The sequence below is a fragment of the Eufriesea mexicana genome, unplaced genomic scaffold (assembly GCF_001483705.2).
Source record: "Eufriesea mexicana isolate 0111107269 unplaced genomic scaffold, ASM148370v2 scaffold265, whole genome shotgun sequence".
Taxonomy (NCBI): Eukaryota; Metazoa; Arthropoda; class Insecta; order Hymenoptera; family Apidae; genus Eufriesea; species Eufriesea mexicana.
In genome coordinates, this window is record NW_016908444.1 from 1,555,623 (window position 1) to 1,574,955 (window position 19,333).

General features: G+C 39.2%; 1 protein-coding gene across 1 annotated transcript in view; it reads right to left on the reverse strand.

Moving 5' to 3' along the window:
• Window positions 1-207: 207 nt before the first annotated feature.
• dpy (fibrillin-like protein dumpy) overlaps window positions 208-19,333 on the reverse strand; it is a 46,498-nt gene continuing 27,372 nt past the window's right edge. Inside the window, exons 66-91 of the mRNA XM_017911565.1 lie at window positions 19,026-19,325; window positions 18,328-18,651; window positions 17,547-17,873; window positions 17,107-17,427; window positions 16,758-17,027; window positions 16,345-16,533; window positions 15,909-16,262; window positions 15,622-15,834; window positions 15,342-15,539; window positions 15,059-15,253; window positions 14,579-14,947; window positions 5,901-6,113; window positions 5,626-5,817; window positions 5,326-5,538; window positions 5,023-5,205; window positions 4,347-4,934; window positions 3,190-4,137; window positions 2,716-3,084; window positions 2,424-2,624; window positions 2,081-2,329; window positions 1,800-1,988; window positions 1,472-1,710; window positions 1,118-1,388; window positions 810-1,048; window positions 540-726; window positions 208-446 (exon numbers count right to left, since the gene is read on the reverse strand). Coding sequence (XP_017767054.1) covers window positions 208-446; window positions 540-726; window positions 810-1,048; window positions 1,118-1,388; window positions 1,472-1,710; window positions 1,800-1,988; window positions 2,081-2,329; window positions 2,424-2,624; window positions 2,716-3,084; window positions 3,190-4,137; window positions 4,347-4,934; window positions 5,023-5,205; window positions 5,326-5,538; window positions 5,626-5,817; window positions 5,901-6,113; window positions 14,579-14,947; window positions 15,059-15,253; window positions 15,342-15,539; window positions 15,622-15,834; window positions 15,909-16,262; window positions 16,345-16,533; window positions 16,758-17,027; window positions 17,107-17,427; window positions 17,547-17,873; window positions 18,328-18,651; window positions 19,026-19,325 — 7,580 coding nt within the window. The remainder of the gene's footprint in view (window positions 447-539; window positions 727-809; window positions 1,049-1,117; window positions 1,389-1,471; window positions 1,711-1,799; window positions 1,989-2,080; window positions 2,330-2,423; window positions 2,625-2,715; window positions 3,085-3,189; window positions 4,138-4,346; window positions 4,935-5,022; window positions 5,206-5,325; window positions 5,539-5,625; window positions 5,818-5,900; window positions 6,114-14,578; window positions 14,948-15,058; window positions 15,254-15,341; window positions 15,540-15,621; window positions 15,835-15,908; window positions 16,263-16,344; window positions 16,534-16,757; window positions 17,028-17,106; window positions 17,428-17,546; window positions 17,874-18,327; window positions 18,652-19,025; window positions 19,326-19,333) is intronic.

Genomic DNA, 19,333 nt, shown 5'->3' on the forward strand with positions numbered 1-19,333 from the left:
ATATATCTTGATTTAGGGTACTCATATATAACAATGAACGTACAATAACGTTCGGTGTGAACCCTCGAGAGGAAAGTACGGAAATCTAGTCACTGGAGGAGTCGTTCACAGAAATACAAGACCGACCAGCAAGAAAAATGTGGTCTGTACTGCATTTCATTGAAAATTATAAAATTATGTTATAAAATAATAATTATCCTAAAGTATTTATGACAGGTGATAATCAGGAGATGGTTCAGCTACAGATTCGGTAGTGAACAATGGATTTGGGAACTCTGGTGGGTGTGGCAGTGGTCCAGCAGTCTTTGGCTGGCGACGATACGCCATTAACCAGCACGAAACAGCAATAGCTACAGCGACTAGTGCCAAGAGTGCTGTAATTACTAATGCTATCACAAAGCCGACCATAGAAACGCAAATGTCTTCCACTCTTTGAGCTGCAGTGACTGAAACAGAGAAAGGTTCGTATTGCAACAGTAATGTATTTCAGAGATTTTTCTTTTTACTATTACTATAAAAAAGGAAGTATGTAATCTTACTTTCAGCTGGATCTGCTGTGAACCTCTCTTCTCTCCTCTCCAGAGTAAATATTAAGTTTGATTGAATTGTTATTTCTTCTCGAAGTTGTCCTTCATAATTGTCCGTAATAGTCAAAGCTGTTTCATTACCTTCGGAACTCACATCTCGACGGCGACGACCGAATGCGTTGTATCCTCGGCAGTTAACCTAGGAAGAATCAGCATTACATTTTCTTCTAATATCTTTCTTCTAATACGCTATAAACTCAAAAGTAGTAAAATAGTACTTACAGGCTGACAACGTCCAAAACACACCCGGATATTACATTGGAATCGAATATTATCACTGCTTGGGAACTTAAAAGCATTAAAGCTGGCCATCAACGTTTGCGTTTCTGGGTTCTGTTCCCACTCTCCGAATATCGTCGGATCTGTAGCACAGCCGTTCTCATCTGTTACAATATACTCGTTCTCCAAGTTATCTTCCATCGTTTTAGCCACGCAATTTCGTGCGAATCCACCATAAATAGCTGAAATATTAAAATTACCATTTAGTTACGACAAAAACCTAATGATTTATAAGACTGAAGTACACTTACTGGAAGGCTGAACTTCTACTTGTAACATCAAATTATCTCCAATTTCAGCAGAATTTATTTCATTTCCATTCTGGGTAACGATCTTCATGAGACAGACTGGTGGAGGACCAGTGTTAGCAATGGTGCCAGCTGTAGTTAACATAGAGACATTGAAACCAAGTGTGACATTTTGCTCTCCAGTTTGATATATACACTTGATGTGATAAGCTTGAGTCTTGTATGTCATTAATTTCGGATGTTTTTGTATAACTAATACGAAACTAGCTTGTCCCTAAAAATGATACATATTTTATTGTATAATAAATGTATAATAAATATTGTATAATAAATATTTTATAATAAAAGGCAACTTACATTTACGTGTATTAGTCCACAATTTCCAAATGCCACCTTGAATATTTCGGTTTTGTGCATGGTTTCTGCTGGTATCGAGACAACTCTTCTGCATTGTTCATCTTTGCTATGACCTTTAACATACAGAACACCATCGAATTCCTGATCGTGAAGATGTATTTCGACCTGTACTCCATCCGACAAACAACTGACCACCATCTCTGGCCTGGGGAAGTCTGTACGCCAACGATTCTTGTCATCTATCAAAACAAAATCTTATTAATCATACTAATACGAAAAAAAAGTAAAACATAAATAAAAAAAATTTAGAACATAAACAATTGCTTACAGCACTGAGTATAAGCATTTCCAATGTAGCCATTGATGCATATGCAAATAGCTTGATGACGAGTAGCATTGCAAAGTGCGTAGAGGCCACACAATTGAGTTAAACAAGGATCTTCACAAGTCTGGCTGGTTTTATCACAGTATCTATTATCGGCGCAGTCATCATCATGTTTGCACTCGATTATGTCAACTATATAATTCACGTGTCATTAATCAAACGAAATATTTACACTAGTAGAAAAATGAATAGAATTATAGAATAAAATTCGTTAAAATTCTTACCTAATTTACAATATCCATTCGCGTCTAATCTATACCCATGATGGGTTGGACACACACAGCGACCATACTCATCAATGATCATACCGTTCTCCAGAGCACAGACACAATATCCTTCATCGTTGATGATCATTCCAGACTGTTTGCGACACGGTACACACACTTCGGTCTCATCCTTAGCTGATCCAGGTGGACAGACACAATTGCCGTATTCGTCGAGAACTTGACCCTTCTCTACTGGACATACGTTCGCTGTAAAATAGAACAAATTTGTTCAGAAACCATTCTATATATAATCCTGAATTAATGTCCACTGTAAATTATTCAATCGAAAACTGAAAATTACTTTTGTCACAGCGGACGACTGCGTTTCCTCTGTATCCAGGGATGCACTCGCAGATCATGGTTCTCACAGGAGATGTGTCGAGTACTTTACAGTCCGCATTCACACCACAGGGTTCAATCTTCACACAAGGATTGATGCATTCGCCGTTAAAGCAAGCAGTTTGAGATGGGCATTCATTGTCTGCTTTGCATTTTTCTGTCACTAATAATAAATATAAAAGGAAGAAAATTATGATGAACAATTGAAACGAATAAAGATACAGACAATATTAATGTTAATTAATAATTCCTACGTTTAGTGCAACCCGTTTTAGTATCCGAGATGTAACCAGGAGGACAAGCACATTCCACTACATGATTATAGACGTTGCAATCCATATTTCCAGTGCAAGGATTTTCGGCGCAGGGATTCTCGCAACGATTGTTGATGCAAGCTTTGTTCGTGGGACAATCAGAATTGCTCTTGCAACCAAGAAGGACGCAAGAGACCCTTGGATTGCCTCCATATCCTGGTGGACATTCGCAAATAGCTTTGTGGTTGATACCATAGCATTCAGCGCCCTTTCCACAGATGGACAGCGACGGTGAACAAATCGGAATACAGTTGTGTTGTACACACGCGTGTGATCCACTGCAGTCAGCATCTGTGCGGCATCCGGATACTGGAAATTGGATATAAAATATTAATAACAGCGGGCCAATTATTTTCTTTGCTTCGTAATGAAGACAACTACTATTTAAAATACATGTATAAAAGATATCCTTACCTTTGGTACATGCCATGTCAGGATTTCCGTCGAAGCCCAGAACACAGGAGCATATCGGTTTATGATTAACGACACTGCAATCTGCGTTAGGACCGCAGGCGCAAGGACTCTTGCACACTGCGTTTACACAGGATTTTTCTGATGGACAATCGCTATCTCTCTTACACTCGATTTCTAAAATTGGTTTGGTAGGTCGACAAGTTCCGCTGCCACTGCTTACATAACCGCTGGGGCATACGCACACCATTGTACGAACCGGAGACGTCGGGAGTACCCTGCACTCTGATGGCTCGCTACAGGGTTGTACCAGAGTGCATGGATTTTGACACTTATTATCGAAGCAGGCCAACAAGTTGGGACAGTCGGTATCTTCTTTACATTCTGGTCGTTCCTCTGGCTTGCAAGCAACGTAAGGATTGCCAGTGTGATGACTTGGGCAACGACAGATAGGCAAATGGTTGAAGACTCTGCACTCAGCTCGAGAGGAACAAGGATTATTGTGAACGCAGGGGTTGATGCACTGCATATTGATGCAAGAATGATCTCCAGGACAATCTCCGTTACTGTAGCAACCGATAACTCTGCAACGATCCAGAGCATTTCCGTGATAACCCTTGCGACAACGACAGTCTGCTTTGTGGTTGTTAGGGAAGCATTCGGCGTTCACGCCACAATTATCAGAAACTAGACAAGGATTGACGCAATTATTGTTCACGCAACTCTTGTCCAGGGCACACTCGCTGTCTCGTGTACATTCTACGGAAAAGCATGCAAGATCCGGGTTGCCTTGGTAGCCTTCCTCGCAGGAGCAGATTGGTTTGTGGTTTCGTACATAGCAGGCAGCGTTGGTACCGCAGTTGCAGGGATTTCTGCATTGTCTGTTGATGCAGGCCTCTGCGTCACTGCACTCGTCGTTTGTTGTACAGGTGCCTATTACAGCTATTTGAACTGGAAATAAAAATATTTGTCATTATTTGTTAAATTACCTATTTAGACTTACTATTATCATATGCGCTATAAATATATATATAAAAATATTCAAAAAAAATTCAAGATCAAGATCAAGTGATTAATTTTATCGATTTGCTCAATACATCTGTACCAATTCAGAACAACACATCATACACTTACTTATATACATCATTTAGATCACTTACTCGGTCTACAAACTTCGTCGATGTCAGTGGTCCAGCCCTCTGGGCAAGTACATGTCATGGTTCTTACAGGAACAGTATCCAACACGTTGCAACGTGCATTTTGTAAACAAGGTTTGATTACCGGGCAAGGATCGATACACTTATTCCTGATGCATACTAGTTTGTCAGCGCAATCAATGTCGATTCTACACTCTGGTTCGTCCAACTCCGTCGTGGGATGGTGAGTACAATAGGAATACGGGTTTCCAGCGGGAATATTCTCTGGACAGCGACAAGTGGCCACGTGATCTTGGACGTAGCAAATAGCATTTTGGGCACACGGTGAATCTTCTATGCAAGGACTAACGCAATGTCCGCTATCACAAGCAAGGTTTCGAGGACAATCGTGATCAGTGCTGCACTCTACTCTCTCGCAATGAACTTGTGGATTGCCTAAGTATCCTGCACCGCAACGACAAATGGCGCGATGATTTTGACCATAGCATTCTGCATTTATCGCACACTTGTTCTCTAAGATGCAAGGATTCACGCATTGTCCGTTGTAACAAGTGGCAGCGTTGTTGCACTCGCTGTCTGATTCGCAGTCCACTGAAATAGAAAGTTATCGTGAGATCAAATTGAACAGAGTTTGGTAAGAACACGTTAATCGAATTGTTGGAAGAGAAATTGAACTTACGTTTGAAGCAACCGAGTTGAGGATTTCCAGAATAGCCAGGCGGGCAGACGCAAGATGGATAGTGATCTATGACATTGCACTTGGCATTTGGACCGCAGTTGCACGGATTAATACACAAACTGTTCACACAAGCCGCGTTACCCGCGCAATCGCTATTCGAGGTACACTCAGCTACAATTTCCGCTGTAAAAGAATTACATAAAAAAAATTAATAAATAATACACAGGGTGATATACAATACTAGTATTACTAATAACAATATATAGTCATTCGAAAATATTAATTTTGTGATTGAAAACGTACGTGGTATGCAATTGATTCTTGGATCACCCGCGTAGTTGACAGGACATTTGCAGATCGGATTATTGTTATTTACGTAACACAGTGCATTTCTACCGCATGTGTCCCTAATGACGCAAGGATTAATGCAGAGAGAATTTATACACTGTTTGTCACTGGAACACTCGCTGTTAGTGTAGCATTCTGGTCGAACCGGTGTCTGCGATATGATTGGAACTGAAACGTAAAGATTTCTTATTGTAGTAGACAAGGCTTTTACGATTACAGGAATTATATTAACATAAAATATTTCCAGAAATATACCCCTAATGCACTCGATGTAAGCGTTGCCGGTAAATTCGGTTGCGCAATGGCAGACTCCAGTATGAGATGTTGCCTTGCATTGAGCATTTAGACCACAGTGAGTGGTTAGACAGGCTTCGATACAGGTTCCATCCACGCACTTATCGGAATCGTTACAGTCTTGATCTTGGTGACACTGCACATCTTCGAGTACTGTAATAAATATTGCAATATATAGTAAATGTTACATTACTTTACAAAAGTGATTTTCAAAGATTATCCTTAACGATATTTACCAATCTTTTTGCAGAGTCCGTTTACATCTGTAATGGTGTTCGGTGGGCAGCTGCAAATCATCGTACGAAGGGGCACCGTATTCAGTACCTTGCATTCTTGATCACCAGAGCACATGTTCGAGGATAGACAAGGATCTTGACATTTCGTGTTGATGCACGCAAAGTATGATGGGCATTCGTTGTCCTCTTTGCATTCCGGTTCGGTAAACACACCTTGAAAAGCGCAAAATAATCAGATTTTTAATGTCTGACACTCCGGTTAACTTAAATAATATTAAGTAAAAATAAAAAAAAAATTAGATTAATCTAAAGTTCCAGTCCATTCCAAACAGAATCAACGATAACACTATCCAACAAATTTCAACTCCTATAATTAATAATATCCATGAAATCGGCCAACTAATTACAGATTAGAATATTTTGACGATTGATAACGAAAAACACTAATCACAAAACGAAATTTCAAGAATCTAACCACAAAGAGATAACTACGCAGCACGACCTGCCACGCCGCTCCACTTTCAGCAATGTATTTCCGAAAAAAACCAAGAAAACCGCGAAAAAATCGCTAAACTAATTAACGAACACTGTATTCTATCCAGTGATAATAAAAACACCTGATCAAAAGTACAAATTTCGAACAGCTATGCCACGAAAGGTAACGAAGAAAAACGACCAGTCACCCCATTCCACTTTCGGCACTGTATTTCGAAAAAAACGACGAAAATCGAAAAAAAAAACACACGATTCTATTAGAGGAGGGAAGGATCTACAGAGTGATATAGAAAAATCGAAATCTAAAAACGAAATTTCGGAGAGCTAAGCCACGAAAGATAAGGACGTAGCACGACCTGTCACACGCACCCACTTTATGCACTGTCCTGCGAAAAAAAAGATAAAATTCGAAAAAAAAACCACCGATTCTATTAGAGAAGGGTAGGATCTATCGAATGATATAAGAAAATCCAAATCCAAAACCGGATTATGAGAGAGATAAGCCACGAGATATAACTACGCAGTACGACCTGCCGCACCCTTTCACTTTCGGCCCAGTAGTTCGAAAAAACGTCACTAAAATCGAAAAAGAACGACTGATTCTATTAGAGGAGGGAAGGATCTATCGAGTGATATAAGAAAATCCAAATCCAAAACCGGATTATGAGAGAGATAAGCCACGAGAGACAACTACGCAGTACGACCTGCCACACCCTTTCACTATCGGCCCTGTAGTTCGAAAAAACGTCACTAAAATCGAAAAAGAACCACGGATTCTATTAGAGGAGGGAAGGATCTATCGAGTGATATAAGAAAATCCAAATCCAAAACCGGATTATGAGAGAGATAAGCCACGAGAGATAACTACGCAGTACGACCTGGCACACACTCCCACATTCGGGCCTGTAGCTCGAGAAAAAATCACTAAAATCGAAGAAGAACCACTGATTCTATTAGAGGAGGGAAGGATCTATCGAGTGATATAAGAAAATCCAAATCCAAAACCGGATTATGAGAGAGATAAGCCACGAGAGATAACTACGCAGTACGACCTGGCACACACTCCCACATTCGGGCCTGTAGCTCGAGAAAAAATCACTAAAATCGAAGAAGAACCACTGATTCTATTAGAGGAGGGAAGGATCTATCGAGTGATATAAGAAAATCCAAATCCAAAACCGGATTATGAGAGAGATAAGCCACGAGAGATAACTACGCAGTACGACCTGGCACACACTCCCACATTCGGGCCTGTAGCTCGAGAAAAAATCACTAAAATCGAAGAAGAACCACTGATTCTATTAGAGGAGGGAAGGATCTATCGAGTGATATAAGAAAATCCAAATCCAAAACCGGATTATGAGAGAGATAAGCCACGAGAGATAACTACGCAGTACGACCTGGCACACACTCCCACATTCGGGCCTGTAGCTCGAGAAAAAATCACTAAAATCGAAGAAGAACCACTGATTCTATTAGAGGAGGGAAGGATCTATCGAGTGATATAAGAAAATCCAAATCCAAAACCGGATTATGAGAGAGATAAGCCACGAGAGATAACTACGCAGTACGACCTGGCACACACTCCCACATTCGGGCCTGTAGCTCGAGAAAAAATCACTAAAATCGAAGAAGAACCACTGATTCTATTAGAGGAGGGAAGGATCTATCGAGTGATGTAAAAAAATCCGCAACCAAAACCGGATTATGAGAGAGATAAGCCACGAGATATAATTACGCAGTACGACCTGTCACACACTCCCACATTCGACTCTGTAGTTCGAAAAAGAATCACTAAAATCGAAGAAGAACCACTGATTCTATTAGAGGAGGGAAGGATCTATCGAGTGATATAAGAAAATCCAAATCCAAAACCGGATTATGAGAGAGATAAGCCACGAGATATAACTACGCAGTACGACCTGTCACACACTCCCACATTCGGCACTGTAGTTCGAAAAAAAATCACTAAACTCGAAAAACGACCACTGATTCCATTAGAGGAAGGAAGGATCTATCGAGTGATATAAAAAAATCCAAATCCAAAGCCGGATTATGAGAGAGATAAGCCACGAGAGATAACTACGCAGTACGACCTGTCACACACTCCCACATTCGACTCTGTAGTTCGAAAAAAAATCACTAAAATCGAAGAAGAACCACTGATTCTATTAGAGGAAGGAAGGATCTATCGAGTAATATAAGAAAATCCAAATCCAAAACCGGATTATGAGAGAGATAAGCCACGAGATATAACTACGCAGTACGACTTGCCACACCCATTCACTTTTGGCCCTGTAGTACGAAAAAACGTCACTAAAATCGAAAAAGAACCACTGATTCCATTAGAGGAGGGTAGGATCTATCGAGTGATATAAGAAAATCCAAATCCAAAGCAGGATTATGAGAGAGATAAGCCACGGGAGATAACTACGCAGTACGACCTGTCACACGCTCCCACTTTCGGCACTGTCCTGCGAAAAAAAGCAGCGAAAATCGGGAAAAAAACACCGATTCTATTAGAGGAGAGAAGGATCTATCGAGTGATATAAAAAAATCCGCAACCAAAACCGGATTATGAGAGAGATAAGCCACGAGAGATAACTACGCAGTACGACCTGTAACACACTCCCACATTCGACCCTGTAGTTCGAAAAAACATCACTAAAATCGAAGAGGAAACACTGATTCTATTAGAGGAGGGAAGGATCTATCGAGTGATGTAAAAAAATCCGCAACCAAAACCGGATTATGAGAGAGATAAGCCACGAGATATAACTACGGAGTACGACCTGTCACACACTCCCACATTCGGGCCTGTAGCTCGAAAAAAAAAAAACTAAAATCGAAGAAGAACCACTGATTCTATTAGAGGAGGGAAGGATCTATCGAGTGATGTAAAAAAATCCGCAACCAAAACCGGATTATGAGAGAGATAAGCCACGAGATATAACTACGGAGTACGACCTGTCACACACTCCCACATTCGGGCCTGTAGCTCGAAAAAAAAAAAACTAAAATCGAAGAAGAACCACTGATTCTATTAGAGGAGGGAAGGATCTATCGAGTGATGTAAAAAAATCCGCAACCAAAACCGGATTATGAGAGAGATAAGCCACGAGAGATAACTACGCAGTACGACCTGTCACACGCTCCCACTTTCGGCACTGTCCTGCGAGAAAAAACAGGGAAAATCGGAAAAAAACCACCCATTCTATTAGTGGAGAGAAGGATCTATGGAGTGATATAAAAAAATCCGCAACCAAAACCGGATTATGAGAGAGATAAGCCACGAGAGATAACTACGGAGTACGACCTGTAACACACTCCCACATTCGACTCTGTAGTTCGAAAAAGAATCACTAAAATCGAAGAAGAACCACTGATTCTATTAGAGGAGGGAAGGATCTATCGAGTGATGTAAGAAAATCCAAATCCAAAGCCAGATTATGAGAGAGATAAGCCACGAGAGATAACTACGCAGTACGACCTGTCACACACTCCCCCATTCGGGCCTGTAGTTCGAAAAAAAACAGCGAAAATCGGAAAAAAACCACCGATTCTATTAGAGAAAGGAAGCATCTACCGAGTGATATAAAGAAATCCGAACTCAAAAACGAAATTTCGGAGAGCTAAGCCACGAAAGATAACGACGTAGCACGACCTGTCACATACTCCCACTTTCGGCACTGTACTTCGAAAAAAAATCATCGAAATCGGAGAAAAGTTAGTCCATTCGATAAAGAACATCCTCCCCTAACAGGATAGATGGAAATTTTTAAGGCGACACTCATAATCTTGGATAGCGAAGCCCGAATAATTAAATATGTAGTACACCCTATCACCCACTCGCACGTTCGGCACTATTTCGCGAAGAAAATCGTCGAAATCGGAAAAAAATTAGTCCACTCGATAGAAAACATTCTACTCTAACAGAATAAATTGAAATTTTCTAAGCCACATTTGAAATCTGGGATAGCGAAACCAGAATATTTAAATTAAGACTATATACTTGCATTTTCAACATTATATTTCTAACAATTATGATCGAAATGAAAAGAACGTTGATAGATTTATTAAATAGTCTATTCGGAGCTAATAAACCGAAGAGTCCTAATCTACGATCGAATGTTTCATTATATAAACTATAATGTGTAGCCTCGCAGCACGTTTTGACGACCACTTGTATTTCACAAATGAACCGTGAAAGCCAATAAAAATTGAGAAACCACCTAAATACTGCCTACTTCGAATAATGTTAACCAAATTTCCTTACAGATAATCTAAACCTATAATCTACAATCGATGATACATGCCTACGCTATCGTATTATACGCGTCGCACTCACACCACTTTATTCCACGCGTGCATCGTTTTACGCTTTGCACTCACACCACTTTATTTCGCACATATATCTTTTACGTTTTCCACTATGCAACTTCACTTATTTTCACATGTGGTATATTACCACGGCACTCACGTTCACAGTTAGATATCCTGATCTTGATAAATTTGTCACAATTTCTTAAATTCGTCCTGTGGTCGATTGGTAAATATTCCGACAATGTTGCAAACGTAACCTACGATTCGAATGTCCCGAAATAACAACTGACACTGAGCATTATTGCATTTTAAAAAGTATTTCACTGGTTGCAATAATTAAAACGTCTATCAGTGATAACGCGACTTCATGAAACATTTCATCGAGACATAAAAAGCTTCACTTTTACGCGCGAAAATATTCCGCCATGTGTTACCGGTACATTCGTTACGACATCGACTAGAAGGTGGCGGCGTTGTCCAAGCTATGCATTGTTGACGCGGGAAGATACTTCATTTTTGAAATAGCCATATGCTAAAGTATCGATGTAGAATATCAAACGATGTCTCTTGTGTTTATTAATGTTAATGAAGCAAATACAAATATGTTTCTGTTACGAAAATGACAAGTTAAAGAATGCTTAATTTGCACTACAAAAACGTTGTAAATTAATAAAATTAATAATAGAAATATAATATATAGTAATATATATTATATATTAGCTGCAAAATTTTATACATGAGCATTATGATCACTTTTATTGAATATACTTTCAAAAAATTCTATAAATGCACAATGAAAAACGTGTGGAAGCATTCTTAGATGTATAATACGTATATATAAGTTATGTAAATTTGTAAAATGTGTTAAAAACGCGAATTTTAGCTTATTTTAGGATGTGTTATGGGTATAGGTTATAGATCCCTTTGGTTAATAATAATTTTAGCTACTGTTCGCTTTTTTTAACTTTAGAAAGTTGTTTCAAACACATATATGTTAAAAAATGTTGTTACGAGGTAGTAAATGGCTTTTTTATATGAGAAAATGATTGTACATATGTAAATTACTGTACATATTGTTATTACAAATTATACGAAGCATATATTTGCAATAAACTATGTAATAACAATTATAAAACATTTGGAAATATTTGAAAAATCGATTAAGCTTGTAAATTTCCGTTTGACCTCGGTAAGGACAACGTCGGTTTATATAGGTACTTGGCGGTCACAAGACACGTCAGTTGCTCCTCGGCCGTCATAACACGTACATATAAACTTGAACCACCTAAATTAACGCATTTAACTATTTTTCACTTATAATAATTTATTTAATTTACTTATTGATTATTCACTTTTAATTATTTATTTAATTAATTAATTTATTTATAACTTTCAATTATTTATTCAATTAATTAATTTATTTATAACCTTCAATTATTTATTTTATTTATTTATTTATTTTTTACTTTTAATAATTTATTTAATTCTTTTATTTATTTTTACTTTTAATAATTTATTAAATTCATTTATTTATTTCTTACTTTTAATAATTTATTTAATTCATTTATTAATTTTTTACTTTTAATAATTTATTTAATTCATTTATTTATTTTTAACTTTCAATCATTTATTTAATTCATTTATTTATTTTTTACTTTTAATAATTTATTTAATTCTTTTATTTATTTTTACTTTTAATAATTTATTAAATTCATTTATTTATTTCTTACTTTTAATAATTTATTTAATTCATTTATTTATTCTTAATTTTTCATAATTTATTTAATTAATTAATTAATTTTTTACCTTTAATAATTTATTTAATTAATTCATTTATGTTTAACACTTAATTTATTTTTAATTTTTAATTATTCATTTAAATACTTCGTTCCATTTTTAGTTCTGATTATTTCTAACTTAAATGAATGTTTTACATTTTATTTCTTTAATTTCATTCGTGTTAGTGGACATTAAATATTTTTGTAACTATTAAATTATTGCCGTACTACTAAATCGTATACGTTCGGACGATTTTACACGCGACTGTTTTTACTCGATGCCGGTCGAAGTAAGTTCGGTCGTGTCCGCGACATCGCGAGTGTGTTTTGCAAGTGCTCCAAGAAGAGAAGAAAGAATTACGACCAATGTTGACATTTCTATACTGACGACAAGGCAAGGAAAGGATACAATGACGCTGATGCCAGAACGAAGGCGACAGCCAATCCAGAGCTGCTTTGGCATGCAGAAGAAGACAACGATCGGTAAGCCGCATGTTTACGATTCCTCTGGTTACTCATCATGTCGTAGGACGAATGGTCCGAAACGGCATGGGTGACTGGTTGTATTTTATTATTTTCGTAGCGAGCATAGTGACCACGAGTGCTAATGCACTAATGTACTATAGCACTCGTGCAATGTATATTTCTGTGATATATTTATTGGATCAGGCTAGGGCTTTCTTCTACATCGCGTATTAGAATCTCAATTTACAAAATTTCTAATTTCTATTCTAAGTAGAAATTTAGAAATTTTTAGTTGTTCATTTCGTTCGTTGTCATACCTATTTCATGGGATTTTTTCGGAATACAAATAAAAAGAGAAATTCCCCTCGGAGTAGTTTCCACAATCAAAGCAATAATTTGATTGTTTTGAAATCATTAGAGGCGTTGCTTTGATTTTGGTATTACTCATATTATAGTTAGGATTTTCCCGAATTTATTTACCCGAATTTATAGTTAGGATTTTCAGCAAAAGGCACAAGTATTTTTTATATCATTTGTAATATTATTTTTGTCACTATGCTCGCTACATTATTTCATTATACATGTATATTGCAAGAATTTTATATTTTTGCACATTTGTGCAGTATTACTCTGCATACTGTGCACATTGTCTGAGGGGTCGTCCATATCCCTCGAAATTCGATACATCGCGATCGGGAATTAAAACTTTATCGTCCTTTGATATAAAATTTAAAAAACCAGTCACGAGAAATAGAGTACTCTATGTGGGTGCATTTCCACTATCGTTGTGACTTTTAACGTGCCATAAGTGGCAGCGCGTATCCCGTTTTTAAAACATTATTTATTTCACTATACAATAATCTTATGCAACTATCACCAATTATCACCAACTAACAGCAATTCACCCTCACTATATTTATTTTCGTGTTGTTATTAATTGCTCTTCCTCTGATGCAGGTGTTAGGCATCCTACATTTTGAAATTTACTTTGTAATTTATTTTCTAATTTATTTTGTATTTGATTTTACAGTATATTTTATATCATACTCTGCATTGCATTTATGTTATTAATTTACTTTGTGATTTACTTTGTATGATCTTTAGTACTGTGTTTCGTGTCACATTTTATATTATATGTTTATAATGTGTTTAGGTACGGGTCTCGATTGCGTTGCCACCTCCACGTGGTGAGACCTGGTAATTGGCATCGTATGTCAAAGATGAATTTTTCGAGACTTGTTTCCATGAATTCTATCAAAGTATCTACAGATATTCCAAAATAATTAATCTTTGACATACGATGTCAAGCTAAGAGCTACGCACTAACCATAGTTCAGCCTAGCCTCTAGAATTATTTTTAAAATTCGATGAGCAATTATAATCATTCAGAAACAGAAATAATTATAATTATGGACATGGCAAAACTTAGAATACTTTTACCTAACTTGTAAGACAACAATGAAACTCACAGTTTTCAAAAACTGACTGTGGTAGAGCAATTTCGATTACGGATTCGTTTTCAGAAAAGTAAATCCAAAAGGATTGCCTAATGGATATTATAGATTAAAATTCGCGTTGGATAGCGTTATATTAAAGAAGAAAGATTCAGGTACTTACCAGTGCAGTCGATATATGGATTCCCAGTAGTTCCTTGTGGGCATGTGCACTTAGGTTGATGGTCTCTCGCGATACACTTGGCAGTTTCCGCGCAAGTATCATCCTCGCAAACGGGTCTACAGACTCTGTTCAGTCTGTCGCAGGCTTCGTGATCTGCACAGTCCTCGTTGTAATGACACACCGTGGAGATGCATGCGATTCGCGGATCACCTTGGGTGCCTCGTGGACAGACGCATTGTGCCCTGTGCGAAACTGCAATGCATTCTGCTCCACGACCACACGCGATGTCTCCAACCAAGCAAGGAGTAACGCAGTTGTTGTTCTGACAGGTCTTGTCGTAGGGACAATCGCTATCAGACTTGCACTCGGCTGAAAAGAAACGAAATTTTTGTAGTTTAACAATCAATATAATAAAATCAAATATTTTGAGGTACCGAGGAATCCTAATATGTATAGAGTGATTTATTATCGCAAACTTACGTCTGAAACATTGTATCTGAGGATCTCCTGCGAAGTTCTGTTGGCAGTGACAGGTCGGATGATGATTGACAGTGATACATTCCGCGTTCAGACCACATTGTGTGCTGATACACGGATTTTGACATAGCTGATGAATACAAGCCTCGTTAGTTGCACAGTCTGCGTTCGACGTACAGTCCGTGAATGAGTCAGTGTCTATAACACAAATAGGACATTTTTATTTATACATTGTTCAATTTTTCCTTCCTCCCATTACTTATCTCTTAAGAACTTCTATGATTACCTCTGTAACAATTCACGAATGGATCACCAGCGGTACCACGAGAGCAGTGACACTGACGATAGTGATTTTGAACAGAGCATTCCGCATTTGACGCACATGGACTAATGATGCAAGGATTGATGCATCGTTCGCTCAGGCAGGCCATGTTCGAAGAGCATTGCGAGTCAGTCTTGCAAATAGCTTCAATTTGTTTGTCCACTAGACAAAAATGAAAGATTCGTATGAATGACACATTGAACTGCAAGTACAAAGTATCTAACAAAATGTAGTGGATCGTTACCAGGGATGCAAGCGACAGTCGCGTCTCCAGCGAAGTTCGGCAAGCATTCGCAAATCATGGTTCTCATAGGCAAAGTGTCTACAACGGAACACTTCGCCCCAGCGATGCAAGGTTTGGTTTCGGCGCATGGATCTTTGCAAACGCCGTTGAAGCAGCCCAGTTTACTGGGACAGTCTCCATCTACTTGACACTGTGGCTGTTGTTCGATCGGTTCTGAAACGGACGAGCAATTTTGCATAGATCGTGGCTCCTTCCGAGCAAAATGCGAAGGATGGAAGTATAATTACCCATTAGACACGAGGAATATGGATCACCCACGTAGCCCGGAGGGCATCGACAAGTGGCTCTATGATTAACCACGAAGCACTGTGCCAAGGGTGGACAATCGCAGGGACTTACGCACTTGGAATCCCGACACACTAACTGGGATGAGCAGTCATTATCGTTAATACACGCTGGTCTCTCGCAGGATTGATACGGATTTCCTATATATCCATCAGGACAGTAGCATCTTGGTCTGTGGTATGCATCAGACCTGCAGAATGCGTTGATACCGCACTGCGTCACGGAACAGGCATCCACGCATTCGTTGTTAATGCAAGACTGAGTCAATGGACAATCACTGTCACCTCGGCAACCAACTGAGGAAGAAAATAATTTATAAAATAATATATAAAATGTGCGAATAGTAGATGGTGTCTCAGCGATGTTTGCAAAACATACTCTCGCGACAGTGCTGCTGAGGATTGCCTGTGAAGCCTTCATTGCAGACGCAAACAGCTCGGTGCAACTGAACGTGACAGCGGCTGTTGAAGCCACAAGAATCGAGAGTGCAGGGATCGACACATTTCTGACTGTAGCAAGTCTTGTCGTTGGGGCACTCGGAGTTCTGAGTGCATTCTGGTACTGGTTCTGTGAAGAGGAAGACGAAAAATGTATCACATTTTGCTATCTTTTGTCTTCAAATTGCCATATCGAACATAGCATCTACAGTAATAGACAGAGGTTTAATTTCTTTAAGTCTTATCAGGAATCTCATTTTAGATTGAACCTACAAGTAAACTCATCTCAAAGTCTTCGATATAATTTTATCTTACTGGCTGTCAATGTGTCAGTATTTCGATCTTACAAATCACCTTCTACAGTTGGAATGGTGCATTGAATGCGAGCATTCCCAGTGAAACCTGATGGACAAGAGCAAACTGGCTTGTGGTTCACTGTCTGACACAACGAATTGATTCCACAGGCACCGATGCAGGGATCTCTACATTTCTGTGCGAAGCAGGCTTTATCACGCGGGCAGTCCGAATTGATAACGCATTCCGGATAAATACACACAGCGATGCCATTCCTGACTCTACATTCGCCATTGTAACTGCACGGAGATGGATTGCAGGGATCAATTTCTGAAACGAATCGAAGTAACAATGAGTTAGGTGACGCAAACTGTAAGAAGAAGAAGCTGTTGGAACATTTCGTGATTACCAATTTTCGTGTAGCATTCTTCGAATGGATTGCCGATCAACGATGATGGACAGCTACACAGAGGACTATGGTTGATAGCTTTGCAAATGGCCTTGATGCCGCATACGTTCTGCGTGCAAGGATTCACGCATTTGTTACCGATGCAGGCTTTATCACCTGGACAGTCCGAACTGATCACGCATTCTGGATGACAGCCTGTGACACTCGAAGGGATTCCTTGCAGGGCAGGTAGACACTTGCAGACTGCTGTGTTACCGACCTTCTCGCAGATGGTATTGGGGCCACATGGGGATGGAGAACAGGGATCCCTTTCTTTCGGTACTGTTTCAAATATTTTTAATTTATGTTAAAGGAGAACGAAAATTCACTTAAGCTTATCGCGATAAAAGTAATTTCTACTCACAGAAATGAGGCATAGTATTTTTATAAAGATAGGATACCTTCGGGAATAGCTTGGCAAATAGTGAACGCATCTCCGACAGTAGGCAGAGGACAAGAGCAAATAGGTACGTGATTAGACACGGTACAGATCGCTCCAACGCCACAAGTGCCTGGACATGGATCCTGACACTTGGTCCTGATGCAAGACTGCGATTTCGGGCAATCGGTGTTGACCAAACACTCCGGTTGACAGCCTTCGTATGGGTTTCCTCGGAAATCTGGCAGACACTCGCAATAAGCGGTGTTGTATCTCTCTCGACAGTAAGCATTAATTCCGCACGGCGAAGGTCTGCATGGTCTCACCGGTGTCTGCGGTTCTGAAGGTACTAGAATAAAGTTTAAACAAGAATAGATTAATATTTCGTATAAAGACATTAAGTTAGTTAGCGACTTACGAAGAAGTAATTGCATGATCGTGGAGAGAGTTAATTTACAAAAATGAAACACTTCTAGATCTGTACAGAGAACGCGAATAGAGATGCGCATGATTTGACGAAGGATCGTGAAAAGAATAAGAGAGAATGAAGAACGTGTATGGACAAGGCTGCTTCGAGATATCGATACGGTGACGGAATTACCTATAATAATCGACATGCAATGTTTTCTATTATGATACAGTCTCTATGTACAGTATATACAGAACAATGAAAAATATTCGAGCGAGTATCCTGCGTGAAAGAAACGTGAAACATCTCAAATGGAAAAATTCGCGAGGCTTCATCTCTCATTCTTGGTCGTCCGATTATGTTTCTCGATAATTCGCACGGGATTAGTCCTTACTCTTGGCCACGGAACAAACAGTGTACGGGTCCCCGGTGTATCCATCAGGACACACGCAACGGATGTAATGCAGGGTAACTTGGCAGAGAGCGTTAGAGCCGCAGAGTCCGGAACAGGGATCTGTACACTTCTGTTTAACGCAAGCCCTATTTCCGGGACATTCGCTGTTCACGAGGCATTCAGGTCTACAGTTGGGAGGAGAGCCCATAAACTCGGGCAAACAGGCGCAGGAGGCTTTATTGTCTGGCGATACTGTGCATTGGGAGTTCGGTCCACATGATGAGGGTTTGCACGGGTCCTGGCTAGGCTCTTCGTACTGCGGTTCTGTTCGTTGAGAAAAGTTTTTCATCAGTTAACAAAAGTTTTCAACAGGCTTGACTGAAAGCTTGGAAACAGGAATCAGTGCTGTCTGGAGTGAAGTCTAGAACTGATTGTGAGCTAATAACGATGGGAAGCTTTAATAAAGTTTCAAAGGAAAGTTTTGTCGATCATTTCTCACTGTGGGTACTTTAATGGATTGTTCTGTTCAAACAGCTTTTCCATCGTTATAATTGTCAATGATTCATGAGTTATGAACCATAATTCAGTGGTGCATTGTTAATAGAAATAGCATACGTGGAGATTGAAAGATGAAAAATATCGTGACAAGGGATTTTATAGACAGCACCGATCCAAATGTATATTTATAGGGTACTTACTCATAGGGAAACAGCTCACGAACGGGTCACCGGAATACTGGGTGGGACAACTGCAAATAGGATTGTGGTTTCTCACGGTACACAACGCTGCTTGACCACAAGCGTTCTCACACGGGTTCTGGCATCGCTCGTTCATGCAAGCTTTACTCTGCTCGCAATCAGAGTTTACTAGGCATTCGGGTCTACAGCTCGGTGGAGTTCCGAAATATCCAGGGAGGCAGGAACAGGAGGCTTGCTCGCCAAACTCGCGACAGACGCTATTGGGTCCACATGGCGATGGATCGCAGGGTTTCACGCGTTCTACGGTA